This window comes from Urocitellus parryii, chromosome 3, assembly GCF_045843805.1.
Source record: "Urocitellus parryii isolate mUroPar1 chromosome 3, mUroPar1.hap1, whole genome shotgun sequence".
NCBI classification, from domain to species: domain Eukaryota; kingdom Metazoa; phylum Chordata; class Mammalia; order Rodentia; family Sciuridae; genus Urocitellus; species Urocitellus parryii.
Window position 1 is genome coordinate 157,567,388 of NC_135533.1, and position 27,226 is coordinate 157,594,613.

At 53.3% G+C, this 27,226-nt stretch overlaps 1 protein-coding gene across 1 annotated transcript; it reads right to left on the bottom strand.

Annotated features, from left to right (window-relative positions):
* Positions 1–1,144: 1,144 nt before the first annotated feature.
* Positions 1,145–26,782, bottom strand: Rtn4r (reticulon 4 receptor). The gene is made up of 2 exons (XM_026401739.2): positions 26,619–26,782; positions 1,145–2,814 (listed from the first exon to the last, which is right to left on the bottom strand). Exons 1-2 carry the CDS (start codon positions 26,638–26,640, stop codon positions 1,415–1,417), a joined length of 1,422 nt encoding a protein of 473 aa, XP_026257524.2. The 5' UTR covers positions 26,641–26,782; the 3' UTR covers positions 1,145–1,414.
* Positions 26,783–27,226: the final 444 nt, after the last annotated feature.

Genomic DNA, 27,226 nt, shown 5'->3' on the forward strand with positions numbered 1-27,226 from the left:
CTTGTCTGCAGCATCTGTGGAAGCATTTGGGTAGCCCCAGAAGCTCAGGTGTGCTGGTGTCCACCAAGTAGAGGGGAAACTGCAGGCCCAAATGTGGGGAACCATGCAGGGAGTGGGCAGTGCCAGTGGGCATAACCTGCTGAGGTAAGGCCACACAGGACCACAGCAACCTGAATCTGTCCTGAGTCCCCCACCTTGGGTGGCAGCACTGAGGAGCTTGAGGGAGAGCTGGGGGCTTTGGTTGCTGAGCACATTCCCCCACACTCCTCCTCCCCTGGGCTTCTAGAGCCCCAGCCGCCCCCACGGCCATCTGGCTCCACCAGCAATGTTCCCCTCTGCCGTTCCCTCCCCCAAATCACTGAATTTTTCTCCTCCTCCTCCCCAGCCCCTGCCCTGTGGGGGAGGGGCCTTCCCTGTAAGCACCCTACATAGTTTCTTGGCCACGTGGCCCCTTTCCCTTTTGTTCGGAGTCCTCCCTGGCCTAGGCCTTGGGAAAGTGTGCACACACTTATAGTTTTGTCTGTGCTGCGGGTGCTTTTTTCAAACATAGGCATGCATGCATGTAGCTCCTGCCTGGTCATATGTGTGTGTTGTGCACATGTGTACAAGGGCATGCAAATCCTCAAGGGACTGTTTCTGGGCTGTGGGTATGTTTTAAGAGGAATAGGAATCTGGCCGTAACCCTGGGCAGTGGTAGGAAGGTGTACACAGTTCCTGCCTGGCCCCAAGCCTGGCTTTACCAACTCAACTGTCCTTCAGGGCTACCCTACTCCTGTCCATCTCCCAGAAGAGGGAGAACGTTCTTCATCTCTTATCCTCAGTCTCCTCTTGGGGGCAATGCAGAGTTGGGTGGAAGGTACTACAGCAAATGTCCCCACAAAAGCAGCCTCATCTAGACCCACGGGCCTGACATATGCTCTGTCAGTCCAGCTCTCAGGGTAGGTGTTTGGGCTCAGGAGCAAGCTCAGAGGTTGGCAGGGATACCATGTCATACCTGGTACATGCAGCTGGGTGACTCCACTTCTCCTCAGGGGCCTTGTGTGATGGTGTCCAGTGAGGAACAGTACCCTTGTCCCACCCCTGCCTCTCACCACTCATAGCACCTCAGCCTGAGAGGCCATAGTTTAAGAAAAGAGCTCTTTATTCCACATCGTCCAATATTTTTACACAAGTAAAATAAAATGCATATCTCTATATACCGCGATCCGGGTGGGAGACTGCGTTCTGGAACAAACGCTGCCCCAAACCCTGTAAACATGATGGGGTGAAGATGGGGTTGGGCTGGTGGGGAGGCGTCCATCAGGGAGGACTGGCCTGCCCAACGGGACCTGTCCCTGGCGCTGGCTGGCGACATGTTGGGAGACCCCCTATGTACACACACCTGGCTGCTGAGAGATTCTGGGGTCGTAGCTGGTCAGCAGGGTGCAAACATTGTCCACAGTACCAGCACAAGGCCAAGGGGCACAAGGCTGCAGGCCAGGGCTGGCAGGGCACCTGAACCCTCTGCATCACTTGTCCCGCTGCCCCCACTTCCCGCCTGTCCTAGACGACACTGACTGCGGGTGCGGTTCTTGCGGGAACAGCCTGGCCTCCGACGAGGCCCAGTGGTGGGGACTCCTGGTGACTCAGATCCCTCTGGCTGCAGTGCAGTCAGTGGGGGCTCAGCAGAGCTGGGCAGGGTCCCAAAGGGAGAGTCATTAATGTGACGTGGGCCTGAGCCGTTGCCTGGTGGGCTGTCACCAGGTGGCACACGCCCCTTGAGTGCATTGCCAGCAGAGGCTGGCCTCCCAGATTCTAGCACCGAGGCCTTGTCTGCAGCGTCCGGTTGGCAGCATTTGGGCAGCCCCAGCAGCTCCTCATCAGTGGCCCCGCTGGTCCAGATGGGATGGAATGGCCTGGCTGCCACAGCACAGCCCTCTAGGTCATTGGCAGCCAGACGCTTGAGGTCACGGCCAGCCAGGCGCATGGGCAGGTTGCAGGGTACCTCAGATGAGGAACCTCGGAACTTCTGCAGCCAGGCCCAGAGTGGGCGTGCCCGGCAGTCGCATACCCAGGGGTTGTCATTGAGCCGCAAATACTGTAGAGCACGTAGAGGTGCCAGTACCTCTGCAGGCAGCATTGAGAGGTTGTTGGCAAACAGGTAGAGTGTCATGAGGCGGCCAAGGTCACGGAAGGCGTGTGGGTGCACATAGGCCACACGATTCTGGTGCAGGAGGAGGCGGTCGAGACTGTGCAGGCCACGGAAGGCGCGCTCAGGCACGCTGGGGATGCGGTTACCGTGAAGGAAAAGGTGCGTGAGGTTGCCCAGGTCACGGAAGGCATCGTCTGGCAGTGCCTGCAGCCCATTGTCTTGAAGGTAGAGGTACTGCAAGGCGGCCAGGCCACGGAACAGGCCAGGGCCCAGTTCCTGCAAGCCACAGCGGTCCAGGTGCAATGTGTGCAGGCGGCCCAAGCCTTGGAATGTGGCAGGGTCCACGGTACGAAGCTGGGCATTGTCACTGAGATCCAGTTGTTCCAGGAGGGTCAGGCCAGAGAACGCGGTGGCATCAATCCGGGCCAGTGCATTGGAGTGTAGCCACAGGATGGTGAGATTGCGGCAGGCATGGAAACCAGCAGCCGGCACATGGGAGATGCGGTTGCCATGCAGGAAGATGCGCTGGCTGGAGGCTGGGATGCCAATGGGCACAGCCTGCAGGCCTTGTTGGGGGCAGCTTGTTGTCACTTTGGGCTCATTGTAGCACACACAGGCACCTGGGCACGGTGCTGCCACCTGCCAGGCCTGTAGCCACAGCACCCATGCCAGCAGCCGGCTTCCTGTGGGTAGAAGAAAGGGTGGTTAGGGGTAAGAGATCCCTAAGGGACTGGGAGGCCATGTTGGGGCCAGGTCTGAGATGTGGCTTGGGATTTGGAGGTTTGGGGATCCTTGCTTTCATACTACATAGATGATGCTTGGCTATAACTTGCGCCTGGAGCCATACACTCTGGGAAACCATGTCTATAGACTCCCCACTGCACCCTTCCAGATACTCATACCCACTTATCAAAGTTAGCCTATTAGGTCACACAACAAATACCTATGCGAAGGACTGTTGCTCACATCTGCATATACCTTCTTGGGACTCTAGTGAACAGAGTCTTCCTAGGCCTGGTCTCCATCCCCATATTCCAAGCATTATCCTGGTCTGCCTGTACCCAGCCCTCTAACAGCTTGCAGGCCATGCTGGAGAGGAGGAGACCAGCTCTTGGCAAACATTGTAGGACCACCCAGACTGAGCTCAGGGACTACTAGGAAGTGGGGTTCAGCCAGTGGAGCTGCAATCTAACATTCATCCCTAGTCTGTCAGCTCCTGAGGTTTGGGTAGCTTATACAGAAATCCTCCTCCCAGACTGCAGAAGGAGGCACACTGAGGTTCAGAACCTATGCCTTGCCTAGGCCCTTGTAGCTCTTGATAAACCCTAGCATCTGGGAGTCTGGGGAGCCCCCCTCATTTCACAATGGGGAGTTGTGATTTAATGAAAAAACTGCTAATAACAGCCCCTATGGGTTCCAGAGGGTATGGAGTGAGTCTACCAACTAGCACCTCTGCTATCACAGGAACAGGGGTCTGGGTATAGGAAGGGCATGGGGTGAAGGAGTATAGTCCCCATCCCAGAGTACCCTGCCCGCAGCAGGCTGCTCCCTCCTCCACACATCCTCCCTTTTAAGCACTTCCTGACTTGGCTTGGAACACCTCCTGCAGCCTCCTCCCCTGGCCTCATTCTCTGCTTGATCCCCTCCCAGGGGAGGAGTTCACTCTTCCCAGCCAGTCACTGCATGGTCCTAGCTGCTCTCAACTCTCCCACCCAGGTGCACACTCAACTGGGACAGCCTCCCAGCAGCAATCTCCCCCTGCTCATGGTGTTGCACCCTCTCTTCCCTTGAAGGGACAGACACTCCTGGGCCTTCAGTGACTTCTCCTGGGGCTAGGGCGACCTGGCCTCAACAGCAGGGACTATTATCCCACCATTAGATTCCCTGCCCCCTTTGAATGCTGAAGGTTTTTTCAGCCTGCCTCGCCTTCAGGAGTGAGTCTATTAAAATGTGAATCCCCTTGGGAGGGTTATGGCTTATCAGCTAACACTTGAGTTATCAGCTAACACCTTTGTTGACAGCTAACACCTGTGTTGACAGATAACACCTTCCTTGGCAGCTAGCTAAGAGCAGGATTCTGCAGACAGGAGGCCGGCTAAGTGCTGGGGTTGGAGTCGAGAGGGAGAAGGGAGAGAGTCATGGTCCAGCTTCAACCAGCCAGGACTGTGACCCTTGGGCCTTCCATGCTATGCTGGGCCCCCTGCCACAGGGGTCCTCTTCTGCCTAGAGCACAACAATTGCTCTAAATCCAGAGTCCCAGCAAACCAGTTAAGTGTAACAGTCATTAAACATGTCCCCAGGTCCTGGGAGCCTGTCCAGGAGTCTCCTCTTCTGAACTCTGCCTTGCTGGGTTTGGGGCCATTTGTTGGTCCAGAAAGTCAGAAGCCCAGGAACCCCTAGCCCTGGGTAACCTTCCCAAGGCTGGCTATGCATGAGAGGCATTTTGGCCTGATGTTCTATTTAAACTACTGACACCCCTGCTTCCTTCTTATGCATCTTCCCACAGTGTTTCACCTGCTGTCACAGGCAGGCACTGTGCTATATAAACGGTATTTCCTAGCCCAGGAATTCAGAAAGACCTGGGGCTGGTTGGGGTGGGGGCCCTCAGTGCTCATTGGTCAGGCTCACTGCTATGACTGGGCCATATCACTAGTCAAGCCATGCCACAGACTGTGCACATCACCAACTGTGCCATCCCACCAACCTCTCTGTGCCATAATGATAAGTTTCTCTGTGCTACCTACCATACATGGTGACCATGTCCCTCACATCATGACTGAGCTAGGCTACCACTGCACTATGTCCTGTGGCCCCCAAGACCTGAGGTGTGGTTTGTGAGTTCACTGGTATAGATGCCCATGTTGACTCCAGACTGAGCCACGCAGGGGAGGCAGGCAACTGGGAGAGTGGCCACGTGGCACTCAGCCCTGCTAGCAGCAGGTATTAGGCACAAAGACAAGGCTCTATTCCTGCCGAGACAACTGCTTTTTGGAAACCAACTTCTGAGAGTCGGCCCTCCGCACCGGCCCTGCTGTCAGCACAGCGGCCGGGGTGGGCTCTCTTCTGCTGCAGCCACAGTAATTGGCTCCAGCCTGGCCCCCCTTGGGGCCTGCCCGCTGGTCTCCATAGCAACCCCTCCGCTGAGCAAGCATGAGGGGGCATCTTTATATGAGATAATCAAACCCAACTTTGCGGCATTGGTTCGTATTCACAGTGGGGGCCTAGGGAATACAGAAAACCCAAACAGGCAGTCGGGAGGGTGTGCTCTGACCTTACGGCTGCCCCATTTGACCTCTTCCTGCTCTCCACCTTGGAAAGCAACCCCTCCCTACCCACCAAAAAGCCTCACTGGCCCAACCCTCTGCCCTCTGCAGCCTTCTGAACTACAGGGCTCCTGACCTCCAGGGCCGATCCCCTCCTTGCACACCTCTCCTATTTTTCTCCCCAACCTGACCATTGATTCTCCCAGGAGGTTCTGCCCTCCTCCTGGAGATCAGGCTCGCCACCCCTGCCACTCTCATCATCTCATTCAGGTCCCAACTCTCAGTGATCATCCAGTGTGAGTGTGACTCCAGACACATCTGGGGAGAAAACAGCCCTGCAAGGGCTGCAGTTCTCACACATAGGAACCACGTGGATTGCCCCTCAGACCCCTGCAGCCACCCCAAGGACAGGCCAGCCCTGTGGCCACCTGAGCCTGTGCACAAACTGGTGCCCCTCTTGCTATTCTCAGGTCAATTCTTGTCAGACCTGCCAGGTGGGGGTCTCTTCCAGGGCTCTCCTCATGGATGGCCCCTCTGGCAGTGGGGCTGGGTCATGGCTAGAGGCTCCTAGGTCTGGTTCAGAAACCATGCTGGTATGAGGACATGGTTGGGAGAGGGCTATCCATCCTGCCCAGAAGGCATCGAAACTTCCCAGGAAGGACAGTGACTGGATACTAGTCCAGAGTCCCCCCAGGCAGCCAGATGGAATGGGATATAACTACTGAGCTACATACTATTCATCCTGCACCATCAGGTCTTATGAGCAAAAAGCCCAGGTTCACATTCACTGCAGGAGGGAGGGTGGAGGGAGGGAGGAGGGGGAGAGAGGGGAGGAGGAGAGAAGAGAGGGAGAAGAGGGAGGAGAGTGCGGAAGGGGAAGAAGGATGGGAGGAGGGTAGGAGAGGGAGGAGGGGAAAGAGAAGAGGGGAAGGAGATGGGAGGAGCCAGGAAGAGGAGGACAGGGGCAGAGGGGAGGGGGCAAGGGGGATAGAAGGATGTGCTGAGGGAAGGAGGGGGAGCGGAGGGAGGTTTCAGGACTCACCCAGCAACCACAGGAGCACAGAAGCCAGCAAGCAGGCTGCTGCTGAGGTCAGCAGCTCACCTCAGCAGCCCACAGAGCTGAGGTGGGAGTGCCATCTTTGGTGTCTTCCCCAGGGACCCTCTGTTCACAGCACCTCCTACTCTGTGCCTTCCCCTAGCCTGGGGACATCTCTGTCCCCACCTGACAAGGCCAAGAGACAGTTCAGGGCGGTCAGTATTACAAGTCCAGAGCATCAACCACCAGCTCAGTGCCCTAGTGTCTTCATACCTGCCCCAAGAGAAACACCCTACAAAATCACTGGGAGATTGGACTAGCTGGATAAAAAAGCTTGAGGTGGCAGGCACTACATAAGAATCAGTTTTCTAATCAATATTACCAGTCTGTTTTCAGATTAGGAAACTGAGGCAGTGAATGGTTAAGGCCTGTCCTGCTCTTATCGCAAGACCATCCAGTAGGAAGAGAAGGGAAGGGCAGGAGCCACAGAGCGGCCTGAAGGTGACCTCTAAGAGAGACCAGCCCACACACTAAGCTTGGCTTCTGTGTGGCCTGGGCAGGAACAGTGGCCGTGAGGATGCTGGGGTCCAGGATGCAAGCCTGTTGGGTAGGTACTGGGAGCACATGATTTTCTCTTGTGCCATTAGTGCCTGGAAGGGGACATTTTCAGGGAGGTCCTGAGCTGGGGCCCCCTATCCTAGAGGCTGGTGTCAGAAGGCTGTAGAGGGGTTGGGACATTGGTCATCTCAGGATTCATAGATCCAACAGATACCAACAATGTCCCTGTGAAGTGGTCACGTCACAGACCACAGTTACAAGGCAGAACGGCTCAGCACACTGAGACCAGAAATAGCTCTGGGCGGGGGTGGAGGGGCCAGTGTCATCCCCACACTGGAAGGGGTCAGGGCACCCCTCTCTGTGCCTGCCCCCAACTCCTGCCAGCCCCCCATCACTGACTCACCACCCCCTACCAGCCATCTGTCCCCCTCATCCTCACTTCTCACATACACTACCCATCCTCCATCCATTCTCAGGCCTGCAGACACGTGAAGGGGAAATTCAAATTCCCATGGTGCTTCCTGTGCCCTTTCCACACCCTAAATGCTTGAGACAGGAGGGTAGCAGCAGCTCTAGAGGGGGTCAGATCACCCTGTGTCTCCTAGGAGTGTGGCTCCCAGCCCCTGCTACACTGTCCAGGGGTGCCAGAGGCCCCGTTCATTATTGATCTTGGCTGCAGGGATGGGCATACATGTCAGGTCAATAATGGGCAAAGCCACCAACCATGGCAGGAGAGCACCTGACACAAGTTGAGATGCTTCAGGTCCAGCCATGTGCAGTGGGGAAACGGACTAGTTTGGGCAGAAACCTAACTGCAATTCTCCTATGACTGGGACAGAGCTGCTGGGACCAACTTGACTCTGCTAGGTGTTCCCTCTGCCCCTCTGGCCATAGGCCTTGTCTTGCCCAGCCTGTCTGCTTTGTGACATTGGGATTACCTGAGAGAATAGGGTGCCTTTAGACCTAGGCCTGGGGCTAAGTCCCTAAGTCTGCTGATGACTCCTAAGGGTCAAATTTTGTTGACTCACTTTATAGATGAAGAAAATGAAGTTTGCTGGTTAGGGGGAAGCTAGAATTCCTACCCCAAACCCATGACAACAGGGGCACTGAAAGACTATTACCCTACACACCCCTAACCCAAGTTTTCCACCCTTCCCCCACCAAAGAAAAGAAAAATCCAACACAGCACCCTTAGTGTCTACCTTGAGCCCTTTTCAAGCTAAGGACATGGAGGCTGGCAGGGGAGGGTCCTGGCTTGAGGGCCCTTCACAAAGAGAAACACTGCAACAGAGGCCATCCACTCACTCACTCCTCCCAGTTTCCCTCAAACATAAGTCAGGAGGTCCCTGCCCTAGGGTCTGTCCTGTGTGTTGCAGATGAAAGAAGAAGTATAATAGCAGGTGCCATTCAGGGGGGAATGGGGGGGTGTTATGGGCCAGAGTCAGCACAAGGGAGCATGAGGATGTTGGGGAGAAGCCCAGAAGTCCACTGTCAGCAGACCTTCTGGTGTATAGAGTTCACAATTCAGGATCCAGACTTCAGGAATTCATTCTTGGTTAAGGCTGAGCTGCCCATCCAAGGGCTCCAGAAACTCACCTGGTCATCACATGCTCCCATCTGATGCCCATCTTGCTGGTCCCAACCTGTGAGCCTTACACTGGGGATCCATAAGTACCTGGAGGCTCTCTCTGAAGCCCCATACTGCCCTAGGACACAGATAGTTCAGGCCGGCCCAATTCCACGGACTCAGTCAATGTCTCCTTGAGCGTTGGCTGGTAGCCTCTCCTGTGCCTCCTTATTCAGGTGGCAGCAAACACCCACTGTCTAATTACCTGAAGGATTCTGTCTCCAAGATAGCTCACTATGGTCCTGTGGCTAATTTAGTCCAGCAACCAGCCTGGGATCCAGTCCTGAGTCCTCAGGAGAACTGATAAGGAGCTAGCCAGTAGCCCACATGCCCCTGCCCTTGGGAGTGGGGTTTTCAGAATGGAAACTCCTGTGCCATGGCCTGGGCTCCAGTACTGCTGCACACTCCCCCCCCCCACATCCATCTGCCCCCCCCCCCGCCTCTTCCCAGGATACCCAGCTTGGCAGGGTCCACAGTATTGGGTCTTGCCCTCCCTTGTGCCCCACACCCACTCCCAGATCTAGCACCCTGACCTGAGCTGCTAACCCTGGATCTTCTGCTGACACCAAGCTGACCATTGCCTGTGAGGCTCAGAGTATCAGCTTCTGACAGGGATGCTTGAAGTACCCAGGTGTGTACAAGGGGTATGTACAACAGGAACACATATTCAAAGGCACAAAATCAGACAATAAGAGTGCATGGGGCGGGGGGGGGGGGGCAAACAATGGAAGTGAATGTTGAGGGCACACACAATAGAATGCACTGTTAGTACGATTAGTATGCAAAATAGAACATCCTGGGAACACAGAACAGGAGTAAGTATACTTAGGTCTTGGGCTGCTGGGGTTGCTATGTTGGGGCCACAAAGATCTAGGGAGCTGGTAGAGGGTCTACTCTCACTATAGTGGGAGGAAGTGGTTAGAAACCTCTCCGTGTCTTCTTGAGCCCTCAGCACTTGTAAAACATGACCAGCCAGGCAGGTAGATGGCCTCTTCCCAGGCAGAATTCATTCTGCTCTGAAAAGTCACATACATGCAGATCTTGAGGCCACCCTCTGGAATCAGCCCATCCTGCCTCTCAGCCTCTTGTTAGGAGAACAGCCAGCCAGGCTGCCACTGGAGCCATCTAAGTATAGCCCTCGCCTGCCACATCCTCCTGACCAGGGTCTGCTCCTGCTTCCCAGAGGCCTTTGAAAGAGCTGAGGGAGGTAGCAGCACATGGCACATTGGCAGCACACAAAGAATCCCTGTGAGGGCTGGTGAGTGTGCCTGGCCAGGACAGGTAGGACCCCCACTGGAGTAATTCCCAGTGAGGCCAGAATGGTGAGACCAGAGAACCCAGTCTAGGGTGCCATAGGGAAGCCCTCATCAAAGACAAGGGGCTTCTTACCTCCTTTTCTATAAGCACTTGGCAAACTGGCTCAAGAATTGGCTGCTGCTTTTGTAAATAATGTGTTTTTGGCACAGGCCACACCTATGTGTTCAAGTAGCGTCTGAGACAACTCATTGGCAGGATTGAGTTGTTAAGACACACCACCATGTGGCCCACAACACTGGGGTGATCTAGTGTTATACCCTTTACAGAAACAGTTTGCTGACCTGGTTTGTGACTGACCCCCTGCTACATGTGGGTGTTGCCACCTTCACTCTCACAATGGCCCAGTAGAAGCCACTCAACTTCTCACCTAATGAAAAGGAAAGCAAGGGTTGGAGAGGACCACTGTCATGCTGAGGCCATGTGACTGAATGTGAAAAGCCAAGAGGCATCTCACTTGGTGTGGAGTCAACCCCCCAGGAGACCTGGGCAAGGTTAGCATCTCACTGGGTTGCGGGTGAAGGATATGAGGAGAGACGTACCAAATTCTGAAATACTGGTCAGGCCCATGGAAAAACAATTATTTTGCTGAAGAGGCTGTCAGGAGGCTTGTAACCAAACATGCATAAAAGGACAACTTAAAAATACAAAGAGCTGGGTGAGGTGGCACTCATCTGTCATTCCGCAACTTGGGAAGCTGAGGCAGAAAGATTTCCAGTTCAAGTCCAGCCTCAGCAATCTAGCGAGGCCATCAGTAACTTCATGAGACTGTGTCTCAAAATTTAAAAATAAATAAAGAAATAAATAAAAAGGGCTAGGGATGGGCTCAGTGGCTAAACACCTCTGGGTTCAATCCCTGATACCAAAACAAACAAATAAACGAACAAGAAAGAGTATAAAACTAGTTGTAAGGACCAGTCAGCCATCCTAGGCACTGGGAGGAGGTACAAAGCAATATAGTCCTCACATGGGAGGAAAGAATGATGGCACTTCCAAGGGTGACAAATCTAGGGGAGATGGTTTCTGAGCAGGCAGTGGTTTAGCTGAGCTGGGAGGACTCTGGGGCCATGGCTTCTCCATGCCAGTCTAACCCTCCCAGGATCCTGCTGGGGTTGGGTGGCCTCTTGTTATACCATGTTCCAGGGGCTCTGGCTAGTCACATCAAGGATGCTTGCTGACCTACTTGCACCAAGCTAAGTCCTTAGGGTGGGCATGGTCTGGAAGGAGTGTACATGTGCAGGTCAGTGCCCCTCTTTACAAACAGGCAGTTCTGCACCACCTTTGATGGCCATGGGCTCAGCCACTTATGGAGTCCCATGTCCAGCATCATGAAGGGAATGTGGGCTGTTGAGGTGTCTTCTATTCTTGTCATTATTATCATCACCCCCACTACCACCATCATTATCTTCATCATCGTCATCATCACTGTCACTGCATTAGTCATCTTTCTGTCACTATGACAAGATATGTGAGAAAATAAACTTCCAAGGAGGAAAGGTTTATTTTGACTTATGGTTTCACTCCATGGTCTTTCATCTCTGTTGCCTTTGGGCCTGTGGTGAGGCAGCACATCATGGTAGGAAGATATAGCAGAGGAAGCTGCTTATTTCATCAGCTAGGGAGAGAGAGAGAGAGAGAGAGAGAGAGAGAGAGAGAGAGAGAGAGAGAGAGAGAGAAAAGAGGGGCCAGTATTCCAGTATGCGCTTCAAGCCCATGCCTGTAGTAAGCTAACTTCTTTCTCAGGCAAGAGACCAAGCTTTTAACACATGGGCCTTTGGGGTACATTTAGGATCCAAACTATAGCAATCATCATCACCATCACCACCACTATTATCACCATCACCACCATCTTATGCAAAGCTTTTGGATGAAGGGCAGTCTGGGGCAGACTTGGAACCACATGGAACACAGCCAGTCTCATACAAGGGCAGAGAGCCCCAAAGGCTATACAGACATCAGACATCCCTGGGTAGACTCCTTGGCCCAAGGACATCCCATTCCAGCATCAGAGCCTTGAGGTCATACAGGGGCTTTTTGGATGAACATCTGTCTCCTAAGGAGGCACTGTCAGAATACTGTCATACCCCTAGAATCACCAGGGCCCAGTAGCAGGGCAGGGCAGGGGAAAGCAGAGGAAAGGAAGAGGGAAATGGTAGTCTCTGGTTTCTTTGGGAAAGTCCACTGTGTGGATATTTCTTATTTCTGGAAGTTTCATGACATCCCCACAGTGCATTCTCCCATAGCACAGTGAAGAGGTGACTATCATCACCACTCTTCAAATAACAGTCTTGAGGCATGACAAGATCACCAGCCGGGTATCAGAGAGGCCAGGGGATAGGGCACATAACTGAGGCCCTAGGGTACCTCTCCATTATGATCAGAGCCAACTATGAGCCCCAAAGACTACACAGCAGGAAACAGAAACTACTCTGGGCACCCTGACACCCTAAAGCACCTCATCCTTAACCCAGGCCTCCTTCCCTGGACTGGCCGAGGGTAGACCCTGGGATGGTTCTTTAGCCCTGGACTCAGATGCAGCCTTTGTACCCACTCTAAGACTAGTTGGAGACGTTGTCAGCCCCATCTGTCTGTAATCACACCAACAATATGAGGATAATGATGGGCTAGCACCCACCTCCCCAGGATCTCAGACATAGTTTCACCTAGGTCTGGCCTCTGTGAACAGTGTCCTGCCTATCTAGAGGCCAATCTAGGTCCTGGTACCTAAGACCAGGATAGGTAGCCTTCTGGTGAGACCGTGGCCTTGCTATATGTAGGCAGGAGCTCAACTGTGTCTAAGTTGGAGGAGGTAATGCTGGCCAGGCTGCATGACAAACATACCTACAGTCATTTCCCAATTTCAGTCTCAGCAAAGAGAGGAACCTGGCAGATAAATCTAGAGCCCAGCATAGCCTGCCTCACCTTGAGAGATGCCCACCCTCACTCAGCATTAAGTTGCTCCTGCTTTTCATACAACACTGGTGGTTCCCCTTCCTCTTCCCACCACCATGTTAGACACTGTGATCTATGTTGGAGACATGTGTTGTTCCCCTTCCTGAGATGATGGTGACACAGAGAACACCCTTGGAAAGGCAGGAAACAGGATGATGGAAATGTTTCCCCTATGGAAACATTCAGAGAAAGGGTCTTCTGGGGGTACCCAGGATAGCTCCTGCCTGATGCTTGAAACTTATCAGAAGATAAGCTTGATCTCTCTCCAAATTAGAAGAAAAATCTAATTAGTATCCTCCTACAGATAGAAGGGAATTTAAAACAAGAACAGGGTGCTATGACCAAGGAGCCACCAGAACAAGAAAGAATGTCTAGAAATTAAAAATAGAATTGCTAAAATTAAAAAAAAAAATCAATAGAAGGGTTGGAAAACAAGGTCAAGGAAATCTCTCAGAAAGAAAAATAAAAAGGAAGAAAAAAATGAATGAGATTCAGAAGACAAATATAGGTCAAACATCTGTCTTAGGGTAGTTCCATAAAGAGGAAACTGAGAAAATAGAGAATAAAAAAAATCAAAGAAATTATACCAGAAAATTTCCCAAAGATGAGAACCTAGTACTTCACTGTGCATTGATAACACAGGGATCAAGACAGGCCTGAAGCTTCAGGAAGAAAAGTCGATCACAAAAGATGCAAGGTGGCATTAGACTTCCCCACACCAAATTGAATGCCAAAGGACAACAATAGCTTCAAAACTCTGAGGGGACACCTTTTTCAAAATGGCATTCTGGAGCCAGCCAATCCAGCTAAACAAACTTGCAGCCATGGGAGGATTCAGAGAATGTTCTTCACTATACCTTCCTTAGACTGTTTAGTTGGGGTTGTGCTTCAGCCTAAACAAGAGTGTAACCTAGAGGGAAAAAAGTGCATACAGTGAAAGTTGAATGTAACCTTAATAGTGGTTAAGGGAATTCATGGGGGTAGAAGGAAAAGGGCCTGAGATATTTCCAGGGAGAAAATAAGAAACCCACTATAAACTCTGACATGGGAAAGAATAAGCTCATGAAATGGGACAAGAGGGAAAACAAAACAAAACACCAAAAACCAAAGTCAAGTATAAACCCCAGGAAAAACCAAAGACCATGCAAGAGAGGGGCTAGTGTGGGAGCCTCAGAAATGCAAAGGTCATCATTAACAAAGGAAATGGGGGTAACAGTGGCTGCCTCCAGGGAGGACTGCAGGCAGGAGTTGAACAAACCCATTTTCCAGATCAATAGCTGGGTAGAGATTTTAACCTTGTGCAAGATATTGTTGACCAAAATGTTGTAGTTTAAAAACAAAAGCATGCATATTTGGCACTGAAATTTTAGATATAATAAAAAAAGAAAGGAAAGTGCATCCTCCAGAAGGTGGAGACAAATGTGGGTTAGAAAGTGTTGTCTCCGAGGTGCAGCAGGAAAAAGCCCCTGCACACACAGCCTTGGGTATCTGGCATCTGGGGCAGAGTCTGAGCCCTAAACACTGCTCTGTGACCCCCAACTCAGCTAAGTGTGGTTGAAGACACATCAGGTCTCCAGGGACACTCTGGACTCTTGGTTACAGAGGCTTCTGCAATCCAGACACTTGAAGGGCAGCTTCTGGCCTAAAATTCTCTGTGCTCAAGCTTTCTTTGCCACTCCTCCTTGATCTGCCTGATGTTCCTTCATGGCTACCTGGCCCAGCCCCTAACATCCTGACAAATACTCACTCCTGGACCCCTCCTCATCTTTGCCTGCTCCTGTCCTCAGTCACAAGGCACCTCCCCCACCAGGCTGGTGGGTCACCCAGCAGGGGTCACCTTCCACTGGAATAGGGTCTGCAGCCACTGGGCCTTAGACCTGACCTTGGCTGGAAATGAAGAAGCATCTTCCACTTCTGTGAGAGACCCCAGTGCATTCCTGCAACAGAATGTTGCTATGTGCTCAGGCAAGGACAATGTGAATAAGTAATTGCTCTTTTATTAACGAGTGATAAATTATTCCTATATGATTGTGTGTGATAACTCTTGCTTATTTGAAATCAATTTGGGATGGAAATTGTTGGCGGCTTCTCACCTGCGCGGGTGGGAGGCCCAGGCGCCACTGCCTCCTAGAAAAGGAGGTCAGTGTATTTTGGCTACATCCCTACATCCTGAGGCTGACACGTGTACTGGGTGCTCCTGCAGGAATGAGGGAAAGAGGGTGGGATGCCCTAGGGCTGTGGAGTAGGTGGAGGCAGGGAACTTCCAGCTTCATTTCCTTAGCACCTTGGTCCAGGACTCAGGAAGGGGTCAGCTCAGGCTCCCAGCACTGCCTCTCCCACCCACCTTACCCCCTTGCAGTTCTTAAAAGAAGCCTGATCCAGTCTACTGGCCCAGGACACAGATGCTCCTAAGGCTGAGGAAGGATCAGCCTCAGAAAGGAGACTCTAAGCCCAAGGGACCACCAGTAGCCATAGCTGAGCCACCAGGAATCAGTGGCTATCCCCAGATCTTACTGTACTCATTCCTCCCAAGTGACCCCTGAGGATCTATACTGTCTGATCTTTCACCTCAGAGGGCGCACCTACCTCCTAGTTGCCCTCTCTGGACCCCTTGCTCAGGTTACCCACAGGCTCTCAATTATCAAACCTGAAAGACCTTTTGTCTTTTTCCTAGTAATTGTCCTAACGATTTCAGAACACAGCCAACCTATCTCTTCCCTTTCTCCTCTAGCCAAATACAAAAGGGTCCCTGGAAAGCCTAGGTCTGGGTCAGATATACCTGTCCTCCCTGCACCCAATGTCCCTGGCAGGTCTCCAACTTCCAGAGATTCCCAAAGCCTCAGCCTGCTAGGAGCAGTGCCTTGCACCCTAGCCCAGGCCTCAGTACCTAGTCCTATGAATGCACATTTAAAACTCTACATCCAGGGGCTGGGGATGTGGCTCAAGCGGTAGCGCGCTCGCCTGGCGTGCGTGCGGCCCGGGTTCGATCCTCAGCACCACATACCAACAAAGATGTTGTGTCCGCCGAGAACTAAAATAAATAAATAAATTCTCTCTCTCTCTCTCTCTCTCTCTCTCTCTCTCTCTCTCTCTCTCTCTCTAAAAAAAAAAAAATAAATAAAATAAATAAATAAATAAATAAAATAAAACTCTACATCCTAATCCACCAGCAGTGACACCCACCTCCCTGCCAGGCCAGGCCCTCAGGAAGCCTGCCCACTTGCTCCTACGAACATTCCTTCATCCCCTCATTGTGGCTGCAGCAAACCAGTGAGACTCAGATACCTCCAAGCCCACCTGTGTGACCCAGCTCAGGCCCATCTGGAGCTTGGATTTCTTATCTGTGAAATGAGAGGACTAGGGATACAGATGGGGCACATCAGTGGACCAATCCCAGGGTCCTCCTGACATCCACCCTCTACTTCCTGTCCACTGCCAGGGTACCCATTCTACCTCATTCTTCCTGCTGCTCAACTTAGCAGGCCTCTGCATGGCTTGTTTCTGTTGACTGTCCCTGGTCTGTGGGCTCCATGCGTGCAGTATCATGGTTGACTAGCATGCTGTAAAATGTCACAAAGTTGCTTTTGGTTTATTCTGGCTGGTCTCATACTAATGCTAGAACAGGTGAAAGGGTGGGTGATTCATGAGTCTCTATAGCACAAGGTCCCTTCCTATAACCCTGGAGGGAGGCCCTGAACTCTGTCTCAGGCAGGCCCTGCAGTATCTCTGCGCTCATTCCATCACATGGAAAATGGAGATCACAAGATCTACCTCACAGGGTGCTATAGGGCCACATATATACAGGGCAAATGCAAAGAGGAAATGCCTGGCTCATCAGCCCAGGAGTTGGCAGCCTTTACCATTGTCCCCACTCTATAGAGAAGAAAGCCAAACCTAGATTCCAAGGTCAAGTTGGAGCTAGAAGGGGCATTGCTGGCATCTGATGTAACCCTAACTCTGGCACACTAACTGTTCTGCGAGGCTCTGGCTTTCTCATGCCTGCTTTGCTCAGGCAACTCCCCTCCTCCAGTGCCTGCCACAGTCTCAGGCATATTCCCCCCAGGCTGCTCTTCTCCTGGACCCCTCAGGAGGCTGGACTCTTCCCAACTCCCCTTTTCATCTTACGACAGTCTTGCTCCAAGGACGTGGAAAGCCTGCCTGGGGCCATTATCCATTCCCATCTGTGGAGTAGTTGGTGGGGACAGAGCATCAATCTGGCTGAGTGAGGTCTACATACACACTGGACCTGGTAGCCCCACACAAGGTGGGGAAATGAACATGATGTCTGGTACCTAGCAGGAAATGAGTCATTAAGATTGGGAGCTTATAGGCCTATAGTTTCCACTGCAGAGCAACATCCTGCTACCCCCAAGGGCCCTTATTACAGCTGAAACCCAGTGACAGCATGATGAAGATTGTCATGTGACCTCTGTGCTTGGGATCCCAACTTCCAGAGTTCCCTGGACATCCTGGGACAGTGATGGTACCCCAGGTGGGGTTATTAGGATGACTAACTGGAAGGGAGTTTAGCCAGAGAAAGGAACAAAGGTGTTCCTGCCTTGTGCCAAAGCTGAGGCTCAAATGTGCTCTGTCCTAAAAGCAGGGGGTAGAGATGCTGGGACCCTGGGGTCCGACAGTGACAGAGGTTCTGTGGGTATGGAGGGAACGGGCAGGCCACAGTGTCAGGGAGGGCTCCATTGCCTTGGGGCTAGATTGCAGCTCCGGCAGCAGGTGAAGAATGGAGTCCATTAGGGCCACCATCTGTCTTGGCCGTGACGGGTCCTCCCGGTGACATCTGGGAGGTATGTAGATGGAATATCTTTATGGGGAGAGTTTTTCTTTTGCCAATTTTCGAACAGGAAGCCAGACACTTGTCACACCTGTCCCTGTGTCAGCCTCTGCCTGACATAAATTGGGGCCGAGGCAAGGAGATGAAAGACAGCCTGGACACGGCCCAATGTGCAGGGGCCACGTGTCAGGCCGTGGAGCACAAAGAATCACTGGCAGGCCTCCCTCTGGGATGGTGGTGGGAGGGTAAGTTCTTCATCTATTGCTCTCCCCCAACCCCTCCCCACCTAAGGCCAGGCTAACCCACCCTCTACATCCTCATGCAGTGCCCCACTCACTCCCTTAGTGCAGGGGGCTGTTTAGCACTTTTAGCCTTTTGCTCTGGGAATTCTGGCAGCCAGGGACCACTCCCCTTTGGCCAGCAGCTTCAGTACCTCCATGAGACCTGGTGGGAGCCCTAGAGTTCTCTCCACAAGCCCTGTTGGCACTCACACTACCACTTCTCTTTCTCATGGATTTTCGCAGCATCTCTTTGGAACCTGGGGAAGTCTTGAAAGCAGACTATGTTGCAAGATTCTCAGGGTCCCTGCTGCCCAGCACAGGACTGACCTAGAACTGATGCCAGGAATAATTCACTGAGAGAATAGGGGGAGAGGTCATTGACTCTAGAGACTCCTTCATGGTAGAACCTGCCCAGGATCTGTTCTCTCTCCACTGTATGTGCATCATGATACCTGTTAATCCCACAGAGGATTGTGGGGGTGTGCTCCCCAGGGGATGCTGCCAATTAACCTGCTAAGCCACACTCAAGATCATAGCCCTCATGGACTCTGCAGGTGGGGCAGGAGAATCTCCCAGCTAAGAGGATATGAATAGTCCTGTTGCTTCCTTAGATGTCCCTGGAGGGTTCATTTGTAGCCCTCAAGGAGACCTGAGAGGCAAGTCCCGGGCACATAGGCCACATACCTCATCCCTTGTAGGCCAGTGAGTACTGGAAGATAGGGGCTGGGCAAGGTGTGACTAGCCAGCTGTGTGCTCTCTGAGGACAAAGGGGACTGAATGTATCCAGGGAGACCTGAGGCCTCCACCAGGGTAGATGAGAGAAGCTGATAGTTGAGAACATATGGGGAGGGCGCTTGATTGGGCTTGATGAAAGGGGAGGTACACGAGGGCCAACTCCTAGGTTCCTGGCTGGGTACAGCATGCAGACAGGTAGGGCCAAGAAAGCTGGGTGTGGCACCACTTGGGATGGCCCACAATCTTCCCTTAGTCATTCTGGCCAAAGCTGGGGAGGCAGCATACTCCATAGCCCAAGGAAAGAGCTTCTGGGGTGGAGGCCATACCCAGAGGACAGGTGGGCCAGCCTCCCACTGCCCAGACCTCCTACAAGGACTAGGCAGGAATACATGCAGCCCCTCCCATGGCACCATCAACCAAACTAACTCAAAGTGAATGGTGGGACAAAAGCCTCCAAACTGTTAAGACAGAAAATTTCAAATGTCCCTCTAAGCACAAAGTTCCTATGGCTCAAGTCTGTTCAGGGGCTTGAGCTAAACCTCAGTTTCCTCACTGAGAAGTGGAAACACCCCTCTCCTCTGGAATCCCCAGATGCTAGACCTGCCTGGAACCTATGCAACCCCACCCTCATCCTTCTATGACTTAGGTCCCATTTGGGCTCTCCACAGCTTGAACCAATGCTTTACTCCTCATAGAATGGCCAGCATAGACCTTGATGGAAAAGAACCTGTGTGGGAGAGGCCAGACAAGAGTTCCTTCTATGTGCCTTCCACAGCCCAGCAGAGGTTTTTGCTCCAGGAATCTTTGTAGGGTACACATGCCTATCTCCTTTGGTTTCCTGGGTTCTACCCTGGATTTCCTTGGAGCAGGACAGGTAGGAAGGAGGCTCAGGGAGATAGGGGCCTCATTTCCTATTAAGGGGCCTGAAGTGCCATCAACAGTCTCAATTTCCTTAGTGAGTTCCCAAGCTCAGGGCATGAAGTATAGGACGTTTTCTAGAGTGCATAGGAAGGAGTCCCAGGAACTGGCCAGAGCATCCAAAAGAATTTCTCAGGATCCAGGCACTATAGGCAGCACTCCCTCACCAGTGAATCCACCTTCATACCATCCATGTGCAGAAGGGAGGCTGAGGGTAGAGGCTGGGGGTAGAGAGCCCACCAACTAGCCCACGCTAGACAGCCAGCCCTAAGGGTCCCTGGCTTTGGCATCTCCCAGAGCTGACTCAGGGGCATAGAGGAACCCAGGCATTTTTGGTGAGAATGCTGCTTCTCACTGACAGTTGCCACTTGGGCCCTCCCTATATGGGATGCTGCAGATATATCCACCCCAATTTTAATGGCTCTCTGCACCCTCATGCCAGGGTTAGACTGTTTGGGAGATATGGAGATGAGGTTACAGGAAATAGCACCTGGAGCTTCCCCCAGCAAAAGTTGAAGAAAAAGTTCTTACATGAGACCCTCTGGCCCAGGCCCTGAAAGTAAGGAGAAAAAGCTTCACCTAATGGCAGCCTTGGGAGGGTTTAGGCAGGAAGGGTGGAAAATACCATCTTATTGGAAATAAGATGGTAGGCAGGGGTGTCTGTGGTCTTGAGCCAGGAGGTGGAGGGGGTGATCTAATAAGGCAGGCCTGCCATGAGGAATAAAAGGGAATGGACAGGGAGAAGGTCAGACATTGTAAAATGAACCTGTCTTTGGGGATAGGTAGAGTGGGCAGGCCAGGATTATGGGGTTGGATGTCCAATACAAAGGATATGATATCACATAGACTGAATTTGGGGATCCCGGATGTCCAGTGGAGTGCAGCTGTGTACAGGGGTGATGTGGAGCTGTTAGGAGGAAGTAGCCAAGGGAGTTTGAGACCCTCTGTTCAGCTGCCTAGGTTCCACATATGGCAGGGAGGTGGTCAGCATTCACTGAACAACCTTCCAGATCTGAGAACCAGTGCAGAGCCCAGTGACAAGACAGGCTGAGCTGTATGTGGTGGGGGAGGGATAGGGGGCCAAGTAACCATGGTGAACATGGATTCTCAGCCAGCTTAAGACTTTTTCTGCCTTCCATGTTACTCACTATTTTTACTGAGCATCTACAGTGTGCAGGGTCTACTCCAGGCCTTGGAGCTGCTATGGGATGCTACAAGCCAACCTTCATCCTGGCCTTGCACCCATCCCCACCTAGCTCCCCCAGAGCCCCACACCCAACAATCCCAGGACTTGGAGTATTTCCTACTCATGAGGGCACTGAGCCAGGAACACCACCTCTGGTCAACAGCCGTGGATTATAGATGAGGCCTCCAGTGACCAGGGAAGGGCGGTGCTACCCAAGGTCACACAGCCAGCCAGTATTGCACAAGCTGATCCTATGGCTGCCCAGACTTGGGGGAGGGGGGAATTTCTGGCAGGTCCCTGAGCCGGCCCCATCTGGGCCCTGGCAGGAGGGTGAATAAAAGCAACATCTTAACAAGGTCACAACGGCTGGGACAAATTGAGGACACAGTGCTGGGGACCTAGGCAAGCAAGGAGCAATCTGAGAGGGCTCCCGGGAGGTGGTGAGGGGCCTGAAGTCCCACCCTGGCTTAAGTCCCTGGGTCCTCCAGCCTCCTTAACCCCACCCTCTTTCTTGATGGGCCCCTCGCCCAGCTTCAGCCTTGGCCTGACATTTCCCGTGACATTTGCTGCAAAGAAATAGAGTCATAAATCCAAAGGTTAAATTTGCACATTGCCTTGCACTGCTGGGAAAAACTATGATCCCTCCACCCATCAGGAACCCCATGGGTGTAGGTGTGTGTGGGATTGCCCACCTATCTCAGGGCCTGTGCTTGCTGAGGGCCCAAAGGTTTCCCCCTCCACTTCTCTAAGACACCCCAGTCACCAGGGCCCCAAGTAAGTTGCTGGGCACAGCAGGCCCTGAAGTTTGGCACATAGGGATATCTATCAGAGAGAATATTACCTACCCCACTCTAAAACCAAGGCCCTGAGATATTCTGCAGTAAAGAAGAAAAGAAATATTTTCAGCACCATTTAACCCAACTGATCCCAAATTTGACCATAAAACCCTTGTTTGACATCTACCAACTGTGGAGCTTCAATTCCATGGACTGTGATTCATGAGGGCCAGTTAAGAATGCTGAGGTATTGACTGGAGGGCCAAAGAGCACCCCTGGGCATGAGACAGGCTATCTGAATGAGGCTAAGTCAGTTCTTAACACCCCTACATCCCAGATCAGCCCAGGTCCATGTATCAGAGTGCTGAACGGGGCTCAATGCCTGCCAGGTCCAACTGGGCTGACCTGGGAACTCTGGTTTCTGTCCACTCAGCAGCTCTCCAAGGCTGCTTAGGAAGGTCTACCAATAGCCCCTGTCTCCTGGCCCTACTGCCTGGGTCTAGCTACCCTGAGGAGGGTAATCAGGGACCATGGTCAGCCTCCATCAGAACAAGACAGTCAGAACAAGGCATCAGACTGCCATCAAAACAGGCAGGTCAGTGCCACCATCATTTCAGTCTCTATCCTCCCACAGCAGGGCAGGGCCATGGACTCCACCAGAGATAGGGAAGACTATTAGGACGTAGCTGGTGAGGCTGGAAGCTATGTGAAGAGGGTAGGAGAGAAGGGGCCCTGAAGCAACCCGTGCAGAGATGGCCATCCTTAGAGCTGAGAACCTGCTGGGGTACACATGAACCTGCTGGGGTACACATGTATAAGAGGAGAGCTGCATCTCTAGAGTCTGGCCACATGGCTGTGGCCAGTATAAGAGGCCAAGGCAGGTTTAAATAAATAAATTATGGTGCATTTTCTGGAAGGGATTCCACACATACCAGTAAAGGATGATGAACAAGAATAGTTTCCGATGTGCAAAATGTTTAAAATACAGTGACAAAAGAAGAAACTGCAGCACAAAACACCCGGTGTGGTGGGACCCAGCCAGGCCCACGCACTCCGGAGATGGTGTAGAGAGACACAGGGGTGTGGGACTGTGTGCCCACCCTGCTGGCTGGGCTTCCAGTGGTAGCTCTGTGACTGTCTGTCCTTTAAAGCACTTAACCCTAGGGGAAGATCACTTTCAGATGAAAGTAGTAGGGTCAGAGTAGGGTCTGCAGACCAGGAATGAATGGACGAATGAGTAGATGGTGGTGAGCAAATGCAACATCTAGAATTTGGTCACAAGGAGGATGCTAGCGACCTTGATCCGGTATGGGTACACCTAGCTACAGGGCAAGGACACTAAGAGGTGCAGAGACTGGCCCCTGAGAGAGTACTCATGGGGCTGAAGAGGAGGTAGGGTGCACAGTTCTTAGGGCTTATACCATGGGTGGCTACTGAAGGTTGAGCAGTCCTGCTTGAGGGTCAGAGGTCAGGGCTCACCAGGCTGGGTATCTAGAAGCATGAACTTCACTGACCAGGCACAACCAAGTACCTAGGGCCCTCAGTAACCCTATGACAGGGTTAGGGTAGGTGTCACTTGCTCATTCACTCCTTCCACTACACACACACAGACACACAGACACACAGACACACACACACACACACATTTCTCTCTCTCTCTCTCTCTCTCTCTCTCTCTCTCAATGTCTTCTTTCTCCTGACCCTTCTTCCGGATGCACAGACTGAGAACCCCTGAGGAGAAATTCTAGGCCACAGGCCCAGGACTGCAGGAGGGCTCATTCTGCCTCTCTACCATCCTGGCTTTGCCAGCTGGACCCCTCTTGGTGTGTACTGGCTGCCATAGGCATCCATGCCACAAAGCCAGAATTTCAAGCCAGGGCAGGAGCAAGGGGTGGGGGAGGTGCTGGGGATTGGGCAGTAGAGGGAGGGTGAGCCCAGGGCCTGAACACTTTTGGAAGTTTTGGTTCCACCAGCCCTGACCCTCACAGACAGCTAATCACTTGCATCAAAAAGAGCAACAAATTGTGCCCTTCCTCCAGTTGAGAACTAGCCCCCAGTCTCCTAGGATGGCAGGATCTACCCCATTCAAGGGCCCCAACCCAGCCTTGTGATGGGAGTTCCTCTACAGATCCTCTACAAGTCTTCTTGCTTGTTGACACCTGCTGGGACAGACTTCACTCCCTCTCCCCTCTCACTCCTTTGGACCCAGGAAGAGGGCCAGTCCTGATTGAAGAATCCCCAGAATAACAAAACAGGTTCAGTGGTTCTATAGGACCCTCATTGGCGAGGAGCAGAGGGACAGAGCTGCCCCGGCTGAAGAAACGTGTTCTGCAGTGTCTTTGCTCCCTAGATGCCCTCTACCTTCTCTGTTACCCCTACTCACTAGTGGCCTCCAGGGGAGTTGTCTGCCTCAATGGGCTTTTATAGCTCCATCTGTAGATGTCTCTCCCTCTCTATCTTTTTTTGTGGTACCAGGAATTGAACTCAGGAATGTTCTGCCTTTGAGGTACATCCCATCCTTTCTTTCTTTCTTTCTTTCTTTCTTTCTTTCTTTCTTTCTTTCTTTCTTTCAGACAGGGTCTTGCTAAGTGGCTCAAGTTAACCTCAACTTGTGATCCTCCTGCCTCAGCCTGTGTACAACCACGCCCCCAGGGTTCCATCTATGAATGGGGAGGAGGGAGGAGCCTGGTTGGTAGTGCAAGGGTTTCAGGCAAACCTCTGTTGACTAATGGGTCAGGGAGAGGTGTCTGAGGAATTTTGAAGGTAGAAAATAGGGGGTCAAAATTTCACAGGAAAGCTGGGCCAGCCCCACCAGGCATCAGCCTTGAAGGGCCCCCCAAACCACTGATTATTGACCCATGTTACAGACAAGAAAACTGAGGCAGGGAGAGGTGACTTGTTACACCCAAGGTCACACTGCTAATGGATGGCTGAGCCTGGACCCAAATCTAGGCCACTATTCTTCTGCCATGCCATACCCAGGAATCAGGCCCTGTGAGCTTCCCTTTACCAGGTGGAGTCTGGGTGCTGACCACCACCTAGCTCAGCCCCTGGTCTGGGAGCTAGCTTCTTCCTTACCTTGGCTGAAGCAGTACTCACTTTATAGACAGTAAAAAGTAATGGCCAGTCCTACTGCTCAAACCTTTATTGGCATATTTTACCTTCACACAACCTACAAAGATGACCTACTTGTTCCCAATTTACAGATGAAGATACTGGTTGTGGCTGGGAGACAGGCATGTGGCTCTGCCTTTCTGAGCCCCACCTCAGGGTACTATTCACCATAGCAAGTGGATCACTATCACCCTTATCTGTAACCTGCACCAGCCTGGTGTCCATCCCCTCAGCATTTCATACAATACCTGGTGCAGGTGAGACCACCTGAAACCTCTCACCTGAAGGCTGCCACCAAGGAGAAATGGAGATGCTGAAAGCAGGGCCTCCCTGAGGTCATACTGGGTCATCTGCCCTAGCTGGCTGCAGCCACAGTCAAGTACATCCAGGGTTTAACCTGTTTGTCATGATGTTGACCTCGAGGTTTGAAATGGGCGCCCAGGTGGATTCAAGCCCATCATCAGCCACTACTTTGTCCCAGCACTGGTGGGTGGGGAAGTGGTTGGGAGACACTGCACCTCACCCCCTGGGATGGGGACACTGAACAAACCTCCACTTTACTTTTCCTGGGCTTCTGCTCCAGATTTGGGTAGAATTCGGCCATAGTTCTCCTGGTTACCCACACAAGGAGCACCCACACCCTGAGGCAAATCAACACATGCAGATATGCTCACAGGCACACATGGTCATGCGCTCAGACACACACGTGCAGACGCATACCATGTTACACACACACACACACACACACACACACCCAAGGGACTTTGAAGGGGAGCCTCCAGAATGTACAGATGGACATGGGGCTGAGGCTTTCTCACTCTTCTGTGTGCCCCTGATACCCTTCCCCCACAATACATGAACATGTAGGTGTGAAAGTGGGTTCTACTTATGGGCCCCAGCATGTGCCAAGCATGGAGAGCATAGCAGGCATGCTGCATGCATCATGTGTGGACGTGGGCGTGAAGATGGGGCAAAAACATGGATATGAACCCTGAATCTGAGTGTGCACCCATAATGTTTGTACATGTGCACACTGGGGCAGCATTGGCATGCATGTGTATGTGGGGCGTGCAAGTGTGCAGCCCACATAGACATGTGCACGTGCAAGGAAACGTGTGTGCAGCTTGCGGCACAGTGGACATTAACAGGCCAGCTGGGATGGACACCTGGGACAGGTTGTGTGCCCACCCCAGCTCCCCCAGGCAGGGCATACCCAACCCACATGAAGCCCACCCTCCCTTGCCCCCACTGCGGGATCCTTGCACTCGATGGGGGGAGGGGTCCCACAGGGCTGTCAGAGAAGACAGCCCCCCAATATCCCTCATACTTCTCAATCAAGTCCTGTAAGGGACCTCAGGCTGCAGACGGTGGGGGGCGTTGCTGCCTCCTCTCACCACCTTCCTTATGAGGGCAAAGCTGGAACCGCCCTGTCCCCCACGCCCTCTACTGCCGCCAGCGTCCCCCTTCACCCCCATTTGGCCTGACCCCAAGAAACAGGAGGCTCTTAAGTGAGTCTGGAGGCCAGGAAGATGCCCCCACCTGCACTCAATACCCACGTTTCTGCAAACCCTGCTTATTAACCCCTTAGCGGTCCGGGTGCTCCGAGGCCGGACCCCACCCTTTTAGTCCGCAGCCCTCACTTAGACCTGGCCCAGACCTGGTTCAGGGACACCAGAACCACCGCCCCCAGCCCCGCCGTCGCCGTTAACTTTCTCGGAAAGCAGCAACTTTTCCTGCTGCCGCCGGCTCCGCCCTCCCAGGGCCGGGGCGCCCACAGCCCCAGCCCAGCACGGCACTGCGGTGGTCCTCCAAGCTTCCTGGCGACCCCTCCCTCTGCTTCTGCAAACCTGGACGGCCCTGAGCCTCCGAGAGGGGGCAAGCCGTCCCCCTTCCGCACCCGCAGCTCCAGCCCCGCTCGGGCGCTGCACGGACACTCACCTCCGGCGGACGCCCTCTTCATCTTAGGGGTCGGGCGAGGCTCGTCGGGGACCGAAAGTCGCTTCGGGGCGGGCGCCCGTCTCCCCGCGGCCGGGTCCGCATCCAGGCACTGCCGCTCCGGCCCGGCCCCGGCCCGGCCGCGGGACGAGGCTCGGCGCGCTCCGCTCCGCCCGGCTTGGGCTGGGCTCGAGGGCCGCGGGCGCGCAGGGCGAGGGCGGCGGCGCGGACTAGCGGGGCGCTAGCGGCGCGGGCCGGGAGCGGATGAATGTTTTATGGGATCATGTGGTTTGACGCGCGAGGAATCCGCCCGGTCCCTCCGCTGGCCGGGGCGGGGCGGGGCGGGGCGGGGCGGGGCCTCGCGGCGGGCGGGGCGCTCACCTGGGCGCGGGCCCAGGGCGGGTGGAGGGTGGACAGTGAACCCTGTGGGGGCCGTGGGCGGTGCAGGCGGCGCGGGCTGCCTGGTGGACTGGGGCACGAAGGCCGGGCCGCAGGAGGCGCTCAGCCCGCCTAGAGCACCCGCACCGCGCGGCCTCAGACAAAGGCGGCTCATTCCTGAAGAAGCGGCGGCCCCTGCAGGCGGCCTCGGGAATGGCGTCCTGGAACCGGCT